The sequence below is a fragment of the Callorhinus ursinus genome, unplaced genomic scaffold (genome assembly GCF_003265705.2).
Source record: "Callorhinus ursinus isolate GAN/ISIS: 27379988/994484 unplaced genomic scaffold, GSC_fseal_2.0 scaffold4, whole genome shotgun sequence".
In the NCBI taxonomy this organism is placed as follows: domain Eukaryota; kingdom Metazoa; phylum Chordata; class Mammalia; order Carnivora; family Otariidae; genus Callorhinus; species Callorhinus ursinus.
The window spans coordinates 2,030,439-2,047,533 of NW_027397066.1; the positions used below are offsets into that span (position 1 = coordinate 2,030,439).

The following is a 17,095-nucleotide window of genomic DNA, read 5'->3' on the forward strand; positions in this document are numbered from 1 at the left end:
TCTCCATAGTTAAGAGTCTGTTTCTTGCTTTGTCTCTCTCTCTTATTTTCTTTGCTCATTTGTTTTGTTTCTTAAATTCCCCATATGAGTGAAATCATATGGTCTTTGTCTTTCTCTGACTAACTTATTTCGTTTAGCATTATACTCTCTAGATCCATCCATGTTGTTGCAAATGGCAAGATTTCATTCTTTTTAAGGCTGAATAATATTCCATTGTGTATATATATATATCACCTCTACTTTATCCATTCATCAGTCGATGGACCCTTAGGCTGCTTCCATAGTTTGGATATTGTAAATAATGCTGCAATAAACATAGGGGTGCATGTATCCCTTTGAATTAGTGTTCTCATATTCTTTGGGTGAATACCCAGTAGTGTGATTATTGGATCGTATGGTATTTCTATTTTTAATTTTTTGAGGACCCTCCATACTGTCTTCCACAGTGGCCACACCAGTTTGCATTCCCACCAACAGTGCACGAGGGTTCCTTTTTCTCCACATCCTCACCAACACTTGTTCTTTCTTGTGTTGTTGATTTTAGCCACCTGACAGGTATGAGGTGGTATCTCACTGTGGTTTTGATTTGCATTTCCCTGATGATGAGAGATGTTGAGCATCTTTTCATGTGTGTGTTGGCCATCTGTGTGTCTTCTTTGGAGAAATGTCTGTTCATGTCTTCTGCCTATTTCTAATGGGATTATTTGTCTCTTGGGTGTTGAGTTTTAGAAGTTCTTTATATATGTTGGATACTAAGTCTTTATTGTATGTGTCATTTGTAAATATCTTCTCCCATTCAGTAGGTTACCTTTTTGTTTTGTTGATTGTTTCCCTCACTGTGCAGAAGCTTTTTATTTTGATGTAATCCCAAGGCTTAATTTTTGCTTGTTTCCTGTGCCTCAGGAGACATATCTAGAAAAAAGTTGCTATAGCCTATGTGAGAAAAATTATTGCCTGTGCTTTCCTCTGGGATTTTTATGGTTTCATGTCTCACATTTAGGTCTTCAATCCATTTTGAGTTTATTTTTGTGTATGGTGTAAGAAAGTGGTCCAGTTTTCCTAACACCATTTGTTGAAGAGACCATCTTTTTCCCATTGCATATTCTTGCCTCCTTTGTCCAAGATTAATTGACCATATAATTGTGGGTTTTCTGTTCTGTTCTATTGATTTGTGTGTCTGTTTTTGTGCCAGTACCATACTGTTTTGATTACTTCAGCTTTGTGTTATATCTTCAAGTCTGGAATTGTGATACCTCCAGCTTTGTTTTTCTTTTTCAAGATTGCTTTGGCTATTTGGGGTCTTTGTGGTTCCATATAAATTTTAAGATTATTTCTTCTAGTTCTGTGAAAAATGCTGTTGATATTTTGATAGGGAATGCATTAAATCTGTAGATTGCTTGTGGTAGTTTAGACATTTTAACAATATCTGTTCTTCCAATCCATGAGCATGGATTATCTTTCCATCTGTTTACATCGTCTTCAATTTCTTTTGTCAGTGTTTTAAAATTTTCAGAGTACCGGCTTTTCACTTCCTTGGTTGAGCTTATTCCTAAGTATTTTATTGTTTTTGGTATATTTATAAATGGGATTGTTTTCCTAATTTTTCTTTCTGCTGTTTCATTATTGGTGTATAGAAATTCAGTTGGTTTCTATACATCAATTTTGTATACTCCAACCTTACTGAATTCATTTATCAGCTCTAGTAGTTTTTTGGTCGAGTCCTTAGGGTTTTCTATGTATAGCATCATGTCATCTGCAAATACTGAAAGTTTTACTAATTCTTTACCAATCTGGGTGCCCTTTATTCCTTTTTCTTGTCTGATTGCTGTGGCTAGGACTTCTAGTACTATGTTGAATAAAAGTGGTGAGAGTGGACATCCCTGTTTTGTTCCTAACTGCAGAGGAAGAGCTCTGTTTTTCCCCAGTGGGGATGATGTTAGCTGTGAGTTTTTCCTGTATGGCCTTTATTATGTTGCAGTGTGTTCTCTTTAAACGTACTTTGTTGAGGTGTTTGTTTGTTTGTTTGTTTGTTTTTTACCATGAATGGATGTTGTACTTTGTCAGATGCTTTTTCTGTGTTGAAATGATCATATGGTTTTTATCCTTTCTCTTGTTGATGTGATGTATCATATTGATTGATTTGTGAATATTGAACCACCTTTGCAACCCAGGAATAAAGCCCACTTGATTGTGAATGATCGTGAATGATTTTTTTCAATGTTTTTTTGGGTTTGGTTTGCTAGTATTTTGTTGAGGATTTTTGCATTTGTGCTCACCAGAGATTTTGGCTTGTAGTTCTCTTTTTTTGTCGTGTCTTTATCTGGTTTTGGTATTAGGGTAATGCTGGCCTCAGAATGAATTTGGAAATGTTCCTTCCTTTTCCATTTTTTGGAATTGTTTGAAAGGAATATATGTTAATTCTTCTTTAAATGTTTGGTAGAATTCACCTGTGAAACCATCTGGTCCTGGACTTTTGTTTGTTAGGAGTTTTTTTTTTTTTAATTATTATTATTATTATGGATTCAGTTTCTTTGCTGGTAATTGGTGTGTTCAGATTTTCTGTTTCTTCCTGTTTCAGTTTTGGTAGTTCATATGTTTCTAGGAATTTCTCCATTTCTTCTACTTCGTCCAATTTGTTGGCATACAGTTTTTCATAATATTCTCTTATAATTGTTTGTACATCTGTGGTGTTTGTTGGTATTTATCCTCTCTTGTTTGAGATTTTATTTATTTGGATCCTTTATCCAAATAAGAGGTTAATCAATTTTATTGATTTTTTTCAAAGAACCAGCTTGTGGTTTCATTGATCTGTTCTATTGGTTTTTTAGTTTCTATATCATTTATTTCTGCTCTAATATTTATTATTTCCTTCTTCCTGTTGGTTTTAGGTGGCTTTTGTTGTTGTTGTTGTTGTTCTTTTTCCAGCTCCCTTAGATGTAAGGTTTGGTTATTTATTTGAGATTTTTCTTGCCTTTTGAAGTGGGCCTGTATTGCTATAAACTTCCCTCTTATGGCTACTTTTGCTGCTTCCCAAAGGTTTTGAACTATTGTGTTTTCATTTGCATTTGTTTCCATGTGCTTTTTTATTTCATCTTTTATTTCCTGGTTGGCCCATTCATTGTTTAGTAGCATGGTATTTAACCTCCTTGTATTTGTGGTCTTTCCAGATTTTTTCTTGTGGTTGACTTCTAGTTTCATAGTGTTATGTCAGAAAAGATACACAGTATGACTTCGATCTTTTTAAGTTTGTTAAGGCTTGTTTTGTGGCTTAATATGTGATCTATTCTGGAGAGTGTTCCATGTGCACTTGAAAAGAATGTGTATTCTGCTGTTTGAGGATGGAATGTTCTGAATATATCTGTTAAATTCATCTAGTCCGATGTGTCATTCAAAGCCAATGTTTCTTTGTTGATTTTCTGTTTAGATGATCTGTCCATTGATGTGAGTGGGGAGTTAAATTTCCCTAATATTATTGTATTATTATTGATTAGATCCTTTATGTTTGTTGTTAACTGTTTTATGTATTTGGGTACTTCCAGGTTGGATGCACAAATATTTATAATTGTTATATCTTCTTGTAGGATTGCCCCCTTTATTATTTATTATATAATGTCCTTCTTTGTTGCTTATTATAGTCTTTGTTTTAAAGTCTATTTTGTCTGATGTAAGTATTGCTACTCTGGCTTTCTTTTGACAAGCATTTGCATGATAGATATTTCTCCATCCCCTCACTTTCAATCTGCTGGTGTCTTTAGGTCTACAATGAGTCCCTTGTAGGCAGCATATAGATGGGTCTTCTTTTCTTACCTATTCTGACACCCTATGTCTTTTGATTGGAGCATTTAGTTCATTTATGTTCAAAGTAGTTATTGATAGATACGTATTTATTACCATCTTATTACTTGTTTTGTGGTTGTTTCTGAAGATTTTCTCTGATCCTTTCTTGTCTTTCTCTCTTTCATGATTTGCTGGTTTTCCTTAGTGATATATTTGAATTTATTTCTCTTTATTCTTTGCATATTTATTAGTGGTTTTTGATTTGTGGTTACCATTAGGTCGATACATAACATCTTCTGCATATAACAGTCTATATTAAGTTGATGGTCGTTTAAGTTTGAACCCATTCTTTACTCCTTTCCTTCCCACGTTTTAGGTATATGGTGTCATATTTTACATCCTCTTATTTTGTGAGTTCCTTGACTGTTTTTTACAGAAATATTCATTTTTACTGCTTTTGTATTACGTCCCTTCATACCATCATTTTTGGTCTTTCCTTTCCACTCAAGGAGTCCCCTGTAATATTTCTTGCAGCGTTGGTTTAGTGATGATCAGCTCCTTTGGTTTTGTTTGCCTGGAAAACTCTTTATCTCTCCTTCTTTTTTATTTTTTAATAAGTATTTTATTTATTTATTAGAGAGAGAGAGAGAGCGCGCACAAGCTGAGGGGGTGGGGGTGGGGAAGGGCAGAGGGAGAAGCAGACTCCCCACTGAGCAGGGAGCCTGACACAGGCTCGATCCCAGGACCCTGAGCCGAAGGCAGACATAGTATAGATGGGAAAAAGCCTCACTTCTGTTAGATCTTTTAATTGACGCCTATTAATCATTATTAATTATAACAATATTGCTCATTTTTTTAAATGTGAATTTTCTATATTGTTTTATATTTCTATCACTAGTTCAACTTTGATGGAAGTGTTTCTTTGATTTGTAGAAAACACAGTTTTGCTGTGCTAACTCAGCTATACCACTGTCAGAGATCAGTTTAGAATGCATTTCTCAAGTCTAATGACAAATTAAATGTATAACTGAACATGATCTGGGTATCTTTTTCAATAAATCAGGATAGTAGTTTTGTTATGTGTTTCTTTCTCCAGAATTCTCTAGTTGAGGGTTAAGAGAATGGGAAGCGGGCAGGTAGGGACATATTAGTGAGAATGTAAAGTGGTAGAGCCTTTTTGGAGGTCAGCTTTGCAATAAATATCAATGTTTAAGAGACATGTATCCTTTGAGCTAGTAATTCTACTTTCAGGAATCTGTCTTATAAAAACACAGTTGTACAAAGATGTTCATGACAGTGGTGTCTGCAGTGGAGAAAACGGGCAGGTAGAATGTGTAAGAAGGACAGATAGGCGTATACTCTGGGAAACCATGCAGTCTTTAAGAAAATATGGTAGCTCTCTAGGTAGCAGCACATATTTATAAAACTACATATGTATTTTTATCCCATTTGTGTGAGAAAAAATTATTTATTTCTGAGGCTTTGTGTGCATGTGTATGTGTTTATATTTTTAATTATGGCAAAAGAGACATACAATTGATCATTGTAACCATTTCTAAGTGTACAGTTTGGTAGCATTACACATACTGACATTGGTGGGCAGCCTGTACTACCATCCATCTCCCGAACTTTCTTTATCCTGCAAATCTGAAACTCTGTCCCCATTAAACACAGCTCCCACTTTCCCCTCCCCCAGGCCCTAGGCGACCACCATTCCACATTCCATCTCTAGTATTCTGACCATTTCAGGGACCTCACAGAAGTGGGATCATACAGTATTTGTCCTTTTGTGACTGGCTCATTTCACTGAGCACAGTGTCCTCAAGGTTCATTCCTGTTGTAGCAGGTGTCAGAACGTCCTTCCTCTTTGAAGCTGAGTAACATTCCCCTGCATGGAGGGACCATGGTGTTTATCCATTCGTCTGTCACTGGACCCTTGGGTTGCTCCAACCTTTTGGATATTGTGAATAATGCTGCTGTGGATATGGGTGTACAAATACCTCCCCAAAACCTTGCTTTTCGCTCTGATTTGATTTGCTTAGGAAAACATCTGAAAAGGTGGACAACACAGTGAACTCTGGAAAATGACAGCGGGGTGGCGGGTGAAGGTGGCACTTTGACTTGTTATTTCATACACTTGATGTTGTAATTTTTTCTTACAGTAAGCCTTGGGTTCTGTTTACAATTGGTAAATTATGAAATCACTAATTGTTATGCATTTGGTTTGTGCTGTATTAAAAAGTCAGCAGTCCCTTTACCAGAAATACCTTCCCATGTTTTGAGAGAATGTCGGTTGAGACTGAAGCAGGACCCCGGCAAGGACGACTTTGAGGAATGCACCAGGTAAGTGGCTGGCATCACCCTGCCCAGACGTGTGGCTGATGCCAGACGGGAGGTTTACAGGGGCTCTCTCTGCATGACACCAGCTCTCACTGCAGGACTTTCCAAATTAAAGTGGTCACTTTCACTAGAAAGAGATACACGAAGGGTGATAATTATACAGACAGAAGGGACACCCTGAAATGGGTCACATCGTGGAGAGCCAGTGTATGCGCATGGTTTTGCAGGCCCCTGGCCCCTCCGCTCAGCCTTCTAAAATGCATATGTCTGGGATGTAAGGATTCCCATAAAATGTTTTTTTAAAGCCCTAGGAACTTGCTGAAAATATCTTTTCTCTAGGTATTTGCAGTACAGACAGGGAAATTCTAAGTGAAAGCACTTTGACTAAATCCGGCTCCTGAGGTACACAGGGAGAAAGAATGGTTTCTGGACTGATCTGGCCCAGAACACGGAGTCCTCTGTCCAGTCATGCAGCATTCGGGTGTTGTTTATCCTAAGAGCCGTTCAACAGAGGCTGGTTGAGTGCCGGCTCTATGTCAGGTGCTGCGTCCGTTTCTTGGGGCGGCCATCACAAAGTTCCACAAACTTAGGTGGCATAAAACAGCGGGAATTTATTCTCCGGACGCCTGGGTGGCTCAGCCGGTGAAGCGTCTGCCTTCGGCTCAGGTCGTGGTCCCAGGGTCCTGGGATCGAGTCTCGCATCAGGCTCCCTGCTCAGTGGGGAGCCTGCTTCTCCCTCTGCCTCTGCCCCTCTCCTCCCTGCCACTTGTTCTCTCTCTCTCTCTCTTGCTCTCAAATAAATAAATAAAATCTTAAAAAAACAGCAAGAGAAGTTTATTCTCACAGTTCTGGAAGCTGGGAGTCTGAAGTCAAGGTCTCTCGGGGCCAGGACCCTTCCTCGGCTCTGCTTGTTTCCGGTGGAGGCCAGCGATCCCTGCTGTTTCTGGGCTTTGCAGCTGCAGCGTTTCAGCCTCTGCTGTCATTGTCCTGGTGTTCTCTCCTCTTCTTATAAGGGCACCGGTCCCATTGGATCAGGGCCCGCCCTATTCTCGTATGACCGCATCTTAACTAATTGTAGCTGCAAAGACCAGGGTTAGGACTCAACATGTCTGTTTGGGAGAAGCATTTCAAGTCACAGTAATAGTTTGCTTCTTCGGGTTGAGGTTATGTTAGAGAGCAAAACGAAACACTGCTGACTTGAGTTTTCATTCCTACGTGACTTAAGAAAATATGAATTGCAGAGCCTTGGCTTATTAGTTATTTTTTGGGAAAATAGTTATTAAGCACCTATTATGTGCTGTCATTGATCTAGTTTCCAGGAATAAAATAAGCAGGAATGAGTTGGTTCTTTACTTCTAGGGAGCTGTATTAGTTTCCTATTGCGGCCATAACAAATTGCCACAAATTTGATGGCCTAAAACCACACGCATCTCTTTTTTTTTTCAGTTCTGGAGGTTAGAAGTCTGAAAGCAGTATCGCTGGGCAGAAATCAAAGTGTCCATAGGGCCTTGCTCCATTGAGGATCTAGGGGAGGATCCATTTTCTTGTTTTCTAGGAATGCATTACTTGGCTCATGGCGCCTTACTCCATGTTCAAAACCAGCCATACAGCATCCTCAAGTTTCTCTCTGCTTCTGTCTTTAGGAAACCTTTTCTTACTCTGTATGTGCACATCTCCCTCAGCCTCCCTCATACAACGACATGTGTGATGGCATTTAGGGCCCACCCAGATAATCCAGGATCATTTTTTCATCTCAGGCCCCTTAACTCAGTCATCTGCAAAGTCCCTGTTGCCATGGAGGGTGACAGTCATAGGTTCCAGGGTTTGGGACCTGGATGTGTTTGGGTCATTCATTATTCAGCCTACCACAGGTGCTGAATAAATTGCCAGGGAGCCAGTGTTGAGGGCGCCTCTCCTAGCCTGGGGCCACAAGAAGAGTCTTCACAGAGACCCTTCCCTGCAGGCTGAGGAGGAGGCCAGGGAGCACAAAGACCTGCAGGGGGAGGGGCTGGTCGAGGATTGCTGCTACTTCATCCCAGGAGGGCCAGGGAGAGGGTCCTCATGGCTCCCACTCCCTGGTCCTTGTTCCCAGGTGCCCTTTCTGTCACTTCCCAAGTGTTCACATGGGAGTCCTCACATGAACAACAGTGATAAACGCTTATGAATGCATTACTCCTCTTAGTAACCCATGACGCAGGCACGACTGTCATCCTTATTGGAGGCCAGAAAAGGTTTGGTAACCTGCCCCAGGCCCCTCTGCTTGAGGACTGAGCAGCCAGCTTCCTCACATGGGTGCATTCCCCAAAGAGGGCAGTCATCAACCTGGTTTCCATGCAACTTTTGCGAAGATCCCACTTTTAAAACTGATCACTTTTTGGTTCCATTTTCATTTTGCAGAAACTACTAGAAAAAAATCTGAGAATTAATTCCTAAGTAGTCACTTCAAATTTGTGTTTCTCCTTTCTCAGATTTTTATGTTAACTTGTAGACACAGAGAAGAGCACTAGATCCTGTTAGGCCCTAGTGGTGGCCTCTCCTAGTGGTGACATCTGTGTGATGGGCACATCCACAGTGTGGGTGTAGACCTGTCTGGCACCGGCACCTCGGCTCAGCCCCTCTCCTGCTTACAATGGTGGGCATTGGCAACTGGAAGAACAAGGTTTTAGGCTAGTCGGTCACTCTGTGCCACCCAAACTATCCCTTTGTGATTTAGAATTACCAAAGAAACTACATTTTGTTTCTGAGGTTAAGTGTGTGGCTCACTGGTGTACAGATCAGCAACTGTGGAGTGGAGGGTATGTCCCCTGTGCTCTGAGACAGGGTGCTGGCAGCCAGGCTGGTCCTGTGCTCAGTCATTTCCGTGTGACTGTGCCTCCAGCCGGCAGCTGCCTCTTTCGTACGCAGTGCGCAGTAACACTGCCCCATCCATGTTTCCTGAGGATGACGGGGGTAGGGCAGAGCCTCAGTGATGCCATCGTGGGCTGAGGGTCTGGCCCAGCCCCCGTGGAAGACACCCTAGAGACAAAAGCGGGATGGAAGGCTCCACTTCAATACTCCACAGCCTGGCCAAGTGGTGTCATGGAGACAAAGAAGGGGACAGCCACAGGCTGGAGACCGTCTCCTGTGCTGACACACTCACAGACAGCAGAGCGGGACCTCCTCCAGGAACAGTTTCATGGGGGCAAGGCAGGCCATGTGTCATTGACCTTTTCAAGGTCACTCCCAGAAGCACATTGTCTCCGTCTGTCTGGCTGCTGTAACAGATGCCACAGACTGGGAGGCATCTGTCTCCCATAGCTCTGCAGGCTGGAAGCCCGTGGTCGTGGCGCCAGCGTGGTCCAGCTCTGGTGAGGCCCCTCTTCAGCGTTCTGTGGCCTCACGTGGCAGGAAGAGCCAGGGAGGAGTCTCTTTCATAAGAGCACGAAACCAAATCCGTTCAGGGAGCCTCCACCCTCCAAAAACCATCACCTTGGGGATTAGGTTTCAACATAGGACTTTTGGGGGGACACACATTCAGTCCATAGCATACATCATCATGACTATCCCTTCCAAAAACCAAGCACCCATGTGCCAGGGAATAGCCACACCTCCACTTTGACCTGCAGAGAAAGTACACATTGTGAGGAGAAAAGACCCATCTCCGCATGTCCCTGAGGTTGCGGGGAGTTACACTGCTTAGCAGGGCTGGTCCGGGCCGTGGCGGAGAAGGGTCCCTTCACGCCCGTGGGTCCACGCTGCGTGTTTGCACCATGGCTTCCTGTGCCTTGTCGCTGGGATCCAGCTTTCTAGTGGGGACAGCATTTCACTTCTCTAGCACTTGCCAGCTGGTTTCCTGATTTCTCTTTTTACCTCTAGGCCTCTTTCCTTTTTCTGTGGTTACCATGTGTTCCCCCATTCCAGCCTTAGGGTTCTTCATTGATACATCTCTTCACTAAATTTGTTCATATTTTTAACCCTCTGATGAGGCACTTTTCCAGTTCCGTCCTGTTGTTGAAGACTGGGGTGGTGTACACGACTGTATCAGACTGGCCACAGGTCTGCCTCCTTCTCTGTGTATCTGCTTTGAGATACGGACTTAAAAGTCTCTCATATTTAAATAAGTTTTAGTACTCAGTCCCCCCTCTGTCTGTTTGGATTAGTTCACTCGACTGGTGGCGGTTTATTCCTTACATTCTTATTCAGTGCCTGTCATTTGCCAGCAGCTGGGCCAGGCACTGGCTAACGGGGGACCTCAGCACGATGCGGTGCAGAAATGAGGACTTTCAGAGTTCCCTACTGTTCTGGCTCATTTCTGTATTGCTGCAACCTTGATTGCCCTGAAAGCCTTCCTTCTCATTTTGAATTCCAGAGTACTGATGCTGCATAATGAACATAAATGTTTCCTTTAGGGGCGTCTGGGTGGCTCAGTTGGTTGGGCGTCTGTCTTCGGCTCAGGTCATGATCCTGGAGTCCAGGGATCAAGTCCTGCATCGGGCTCCCCGCTCAGTGGGGAGTCTGCCTCTCCCTCTGACCCTCTCCCCTCTTATGCTCTCTCTTGCGCTCTCACTCAAATAAATAAAATCTTTAAAAAAAAAAAGTTTCCTTTAGGCTCCCTGCTGTTTTCTGTAAGAAGCTGTATTGAGAGGCAAGCATAGTGTGATGGTTGGTGGGGAGCCCCAGGATGGCTATCTTAAAAACCAATGTGGAACTGATAGAGTTTTAAATGTCATAACTTTTAAAAAAATGTGTGCAGTTGGGGGGGCGCCTGGGTGGGTCAGTTGGTTAAGCACCCTACTCTTGGTTTCCACTCAGGTCAGGATCTCAGTCGTGGGATCAAACTCCACACTGGGTTCTGTTCTCAGTGCTGAGTCTTCTTGTCCCCCCCCAACTCAAATACATAAATACATAAATACATAAATACATAAGATCTTTAAAAAAAGGTGTGTGCAGTAGGTTTATTTCCCAGACTAGAGCAGTGGGGCAGAGTCTGTTGTTTTTGAGTTAAGGAGTATTAGGAAGTGAAATTGAGAAGCACTGGTAAGTTGATTGTAGTCATCAGCATATTAATTTATACAGACTGAAATATGCAATTATATTAGAATAAGTTGGTAGTGTGTGGTTCTTCTCATAGAAATATGCAAACACCTCTACAAAGATGATTTAACTAAGCCGACAGTATCAGGATCCTTGCCCTGGTCCACAAAGGTTTGGAGTTGGGCTGCCCACGTGCTTAGGAGGGAAAGGTGTTCCTAGAGGCAGGGAGCAGGCCCTCCCTCTCCCTCCACTAGGACAGGAGGAGGTGGTCCAGGTAGCCAGCCTCCAGAACAGTGCTCAGGTGTCAGATTGTATGTAGCAGCCATGTCAGACCCTCTGATGTCTGGACATCTTCCAATGTCTATTATACTCTTAAAAATGATTGAGGACCCAAAGAGCTTTTGTGTATGTGGCTTACATTTTTAAAAAGAAGAAGACATAAACATTCCACTTGCCATCAGAGCAATGATGTCACATGTCTTGTGCTTCTGGAAAACCCCTCTGGGAAAATGAGGTTTTTAGTTTTTAAAAGGCACATGATGTCTTAGCATTACTACAAATATAGTTTCATTGTTAAACATCCCCCCGAAAGGGTCTCAGAATCCATAGGGATCCTCAGAACACATTTTGAGAATCGCTGTGCTATAATATTAGTTAGTCCAAGAACTTGTGAATAACCTCCTTTTACAAAATAAAGTGAAACCAAGTGGCTTGCTCAGAATTCTTACAATCAGTGAAAATGCTGGAATTGTTCCCGAAGCCTCTTGAGTTACTGGTCTACTAGCAATTCCCCGTGGAAACTCTGATCTTTTCCCATTTGGGTTTTTGTCCATGCTTGGGAGACCCTTTCCTTCTTCCTTCATCTGGGTGACTTCTACTTCAACTCAGACACCAACTTCACCAAAGTGTCCCTAATATAACCTCTCCTAGGGGAGGTGTTCTGGGCACGCCAGGCATGGCACACTCTTCTCTAACGGTGCACTAACTTACCCATCTCCCTGGCCAAGCTGGTAGGTTCTTCGATGTAGGCCTCTTTGGACATTTTCCCTCCAACGTCCAGCACAGTGCTTGCAATCTACTTCTTAGATGCTTATTGACTAATGAGCTGTTTTAAAAATTGACTACATTCTGTCCCTCATCTACTCTACGAATAAGAATTTTATTACTTCTGTAATAAAATAAAACTATATATTTTATAAAATTCTAAATAAAACTTTAGAAGCATGGCTAACTGCATAAAATTTCTTCTGGAAATATATAGCATAAAATAGTTCATCGGGTGTTTTAGTTTCAGTGTTAAAAAAAGGTTGGTCACATATTAACATTTTGTACAACATGACTATTATCATTTAGATACTCATTCTAATCTTACATACCAAATGTTTACAATCCCTACTGAAACACATGTGCTTGGGTGCATGCACACACACACTACACATACACCCCTTGAATACATTGGGAGGGTAAACAATTTCATTTCTTTTGAATTCTTGCCTTCATATTTTTACTAATAACATTAGAAACAAGTGTGGAATTCTATAATTGCAAAATTTAATATATTTAATTGTGTAAAATGATTGACTTCCCATACCCAGTGTTGATGAATGTGCTGAAACATAGTTGTTTTCATATTGTAATGCAACAAACGTATATAATTATGTAAAATCTTTTTCTAGAATTATCCATAACTATTTAAGTGGAGAACCATTTGGGGAATACCAAGAAAGCCCATATTTTTCTCGATTTCTACAGTGGAAATGGCTGGAAAGGTATGTTCTAATTTAAAATTCAAAAACAAGTAGTAATTTCTCAGAATGTGTACTGATTGATGTATACTTTTCCATCTGTCAAAATAATATTGGAAATCTTGGGCTGGATATGGTATTGTTGTACAGAAATTATTAATATGTGTTATGTAATTTCTTCAGCCCTGTGAGCACAGTAGTTAGAAGATAAAACATATCCTAGATTCACAGAAATATAATCCGATGTACACTGGTTCAGTCTTGTGGTACTAGCCACGTGGACTCAGTCAAGGGACTTGGCCTTCATGAGCATCAGGTCCCTGTTTTTGAAAATAGATGTAATTCTAGAATCCAGCATACTGCGCTGCTGGGCTGCCTGAGGATTGTGTATAGCTTGGTGTACAATTGTACAAAGTAAGTGCTCAGTAAGTGTTGTTGTTACAATGGTTATTGATTGATTAGACTTCCAGTTCTACTTCATGCACGTTTCTTTTGAGATGTTGAGTATAAACACCTCTTTGAGGTTCTTTTTCCACAGGGTGGTGCACTGTAGATATGTCATTTTCCTCTGCAGCTTTCCAATAGGCCCAGTACATACATATGTCGTGATGGGAACTAGTTGCTGACCTTCCTTCAATTAGTAAGGATAATTGGACAGTTCTAGATCTATCTTCATTGTTTTCAATAATTCTTAATGTTAACAAGCGCTTATGTCTCTTAGCGTAATGGAAGGCGTCCCACTAGAGGGAGCCACGGTCCCTGAGCATGGGCACTCTTGCCCCGGGCACTCCCTTTGAATAGTGCAGTGTCATAAATAAGGCCAGGATGGGAGCTAGGTAGGCTTTTCTGCTTTAAAATAACAATGTGATGTGACATCTGAAGCTTTTTCTTTTTTAATTAATTAGGCAACCAGTAACAAAGAACACATTTAGGCATTACAGAGTTCTAGGAAAAGGCGGATTTGGTGAGGTAAGTAATACGTGACTAGAAAAGTAAGACAGCGCGGTACTTGAGAGACATGATGTGTCAACTTTACCAATACATTTATTTCCTTACTGTATATTTTGGGAATGATTTAGCCAACCACAAGAATTAAGATTGAACAAACAAAAGGTACTTTGCTACCTGCTTTTAAAAGATTCGGAGATCTGGAAAGAAAAAATTCACTATCTTCATGATTTTTTTCTTTCACTTTATGTTTCGTACAGAAGTTGTTTCCCGCATTCCATTATTCAACATTCAATCTCAGTTTGTCCTGATGGAAAAGATGATTGTTTCCATATTGTCTAATCTGTTACTCTATTTCCTTAATTTAAGACTAGCTTAAAAGCTCATATAGTACAGAGTATATTATTAAATGTGCTTATTTATCTCAACTCTGTGTGGACATGTATGTGCTCCCACACCTATATCAAAAGATACTAGAAAATGTGTAAATTTGGGAAGATCCTAAGGACACTACCCACAAATTCATGAGAGATGGTCTTTGAACATGATGGCTCTCCGAGATAGAGACTATTGTGTGGGGTGGACCAAGAATCACATGTAGTTCTGGTTAGGTCATTTAAAGAGGTGTTAGGTGCCTCATTGATTATCTGGAGCGGTCATGTTCAGTTTTAGCATTTATAACTCCCCAGAGCCAGAGCCGGGACAGCCACAGAGAACCAAAGCTGCACGTGTAGTCAGAAGCAAGTGAAATTGCCCGCATGTGATCGAAATCACCCATGCTCCCAAATTCCCATGGAAAGCCTAAACCAAAGCCACCAGAGTTCCCTTAATGTGGATTAGGAAGCTGACCTAAGAGGCCTTGTCCCACAAGTGAGGCCTCTCCTACCTCTGTGTTTGGGTGAGGGAGACATCGGCCCATGCCGCCAGTACCTCAGAACCAGCAATGTTGTGCCTGACACAGTTCTGGAGACCTGTTAGAGTATTTCCAGTGATCCAACCAAATGCTGTTGTAACCCTTCCAGGATAGAGATTTCTGTAAGAAATCCACCCTCTGTTTGAATACCTCCTCAAGCAGGAGAGTTATTCACTCTCTTTAATTCGTGCTACTCTGCCTTTCATGATGTCCAAGTATAAAACTCAGATTCTGTCCAAGAACGGGGGATGTTTCAAACTCTTGTGTTTACAAAAGAATGTAGCTCTAGTTATAGCCACATGGAGGTTCTAGAAATGGACCCAGTAGTAACGTGTTAGCAAATTTTAACTGTTGTGAAAGACTTGGTATATTTATATTTATAGATTATTTTTTAACACATTTACTTGTGTTTCCACACAAAAGATTATACAGGTGGATAAAGTGTTCTGGTTTTTCACAGACCTGTTCTGGATGTGCTATTTGTTACATCGCGTCTGTGCAGAGCAGAACAGTCCATTTCCACTGTGCATCCCTGTCAGAGGGAGCCCTGTGACCCTAATGCGGACAGCCTCAGTGCCTTTTAAATCCAGATTCCAGTGGTGGATTTCCTTTTTCCAAATTAACACCTCTTCCGGTGGTTTTGCAAGGGCAAACATTTTGGTCTTATTTTGTCGACCGCAGTGCTTTCACTTAGGCTTCAAGTCCTCCAGAAGAGGTTTGTGGGGTCCTGCGGTGCGCCGAGGAAAGAGAACCGGTGGCGTCTCTGTGTGCGTGGCTCTAGAGACAGCACGGTGCCGTGGAGGGGGCTCGTCGGCGCAGCTGGCCTTGCTTCCGCCGTGTGACCTTGGCTTCCTCTCATCCTCATCATGACAGGGAGAGGATCCCTGCTTCCCAGGGTGGTTGCGAGCAGCAAAGGAATATTCGTGTCCAGCTGAGAGTGCAGAGTCTGGCTCCCTTACCTCTTCTCCCTTCTCTTTCTTCGACTTGGCAATTGCACTTTAAAGAATTTGTCTTGTTAGTGATAAAGAGATATGCCAAGATTTATGTGCTGAGACTTAATGGTAGGAAAATGACTAAAGAAATTTTGGAGTAGTCAGATATTGGGAGAACATAGAATGATGAGGAAACAGTCACACTGGAAGATGAAAATAGGAGATTGTAAAATATTTTCTATAATATAAGGTCAGGTTCCCCACCCAAAATTCAGGAGGACTCAGAAGCCTATACAGTTATCTTGGGATTTCAGTGAATTTTATCATTGTCCTTACTAATACTTGCAGTATTTTGCACAACGAACTTTATATTTTATCATCAAAATCATGTTACTCCTGGATTAAAATGATATCATGTCTTCTGTTTGCTTATAAAGTAACCGTGTCTGTGTATGTGTGGTATATGCATGTGTTACGTGTGTGGGGCGCGTACATGCCTGTGGTGTGCAGTCGGTGTGTGTGGGCAGTGTGTCTGTGGTATGAAGGGTGTGTGTGTGTGTGTGTGTGTGTGTGTGTGTGTGCGCGCGCGCAGTGAACGGGAGTCAGAGGAAACAAGGCAGCCCCGTGCTGATAGCCCAGAAGCTGTGGGATGGGTACTTGGGAGCTCATTATAGCCCCATCTCCACTTCTGTGATTTTGGAAATTTTTTCCTAGTGGGAAGGTAAGTAATGTATAAATAGTCTTTTAACAACTAAGTAGAATAAATACATGAAAGTTTATGAACTCTATGCAATATCTTTTCTTATATCCTTAAACTTTTAAAAGAAAGAGGAATCAGTTTACTCTCAAACACTGTGGCTCTTGTGCAGGGGCTGAGAGATGCAGGGAGACCCTGGCGGCCTGGCGTGCTGTGGTCCCCTGTGGGAGAGCCGGGACCCCCGCCACACCCCTGCGGCCACCAGCCCCTCCCTGCCGTTCACCTGCGGGGCTGATCATGGAGGGAGTGGGGCTTGGTTGCTGCTGCTGGTGGTGACGGCGGCGGCCCGAGGTGGCAGGTGTGTAGAACACTTTCTTTCCCTTTTTTAAACTAGGTTTGTGCGTGTCAAGTGCGGGCTACAGGAAAGATGTATGCGTGTAAGAAGCTGGAGAAAAACAGAATAAAGAGGAGGAAAGGTGAAGCCATGGCTCTCAGTGAAAAGAGAATCCTAGAAAAAGTGCATAGCAGATTTGTAGTGAGTATCTGGGTTTAGTCCTCTCTGTGGATGGCGCGGTGAGGACCCTCTGGTGGGCACACCTGCTGCTGGGCCCACCTGTCTCGGCTGGGGGTGCGGGCTGTGCTGCCGCGGCTGGCAGCAGGGCCAGGGGCCAGGGACAGCCTGGTCCTGCTGGTGGCCTCTGCTTCCCTACCCGCTTCTTACTGAGCACAC

At 42.1% G+C, this 17,095-nt stretch overlaps 1 protein-coding gene across 4 annotated transcripts in view; it reads left to right on the forward strand.

Annotated features, from left to right (window-relative positions):
• GRK4 (G protein-coupled receptor kinase 4) overlaps positions 1–17,095 on the forward strand; it is a 70,839-nt gene that overhangs the window by 14,786 nt on the left and 38,958 nt on the right. For all 4 annotated transcript variants that reach the window (XM_073891347.1, XM_073891344.1, XM_073891346.1 and 1 more), the window contains exons 4-7: positions 6,020–6,120; positions 12,807–12,899; positions 13,781–13,844; positions 16,760–16,900. In XM_073891347.1, coding sequence (XP_073747448.1) covers positions 6,020–6,120; positions 12,807–12,899; positions 13,781–13,844; positions 16,760–16,900 — 399 coding nt within the window. The remainder of the gene's footprint in view (positions 1–6,019; positions 6,121–12,806; positions 12,900–13,780; positions 13,845–16,759; positions 16,901–17,095) is intronic.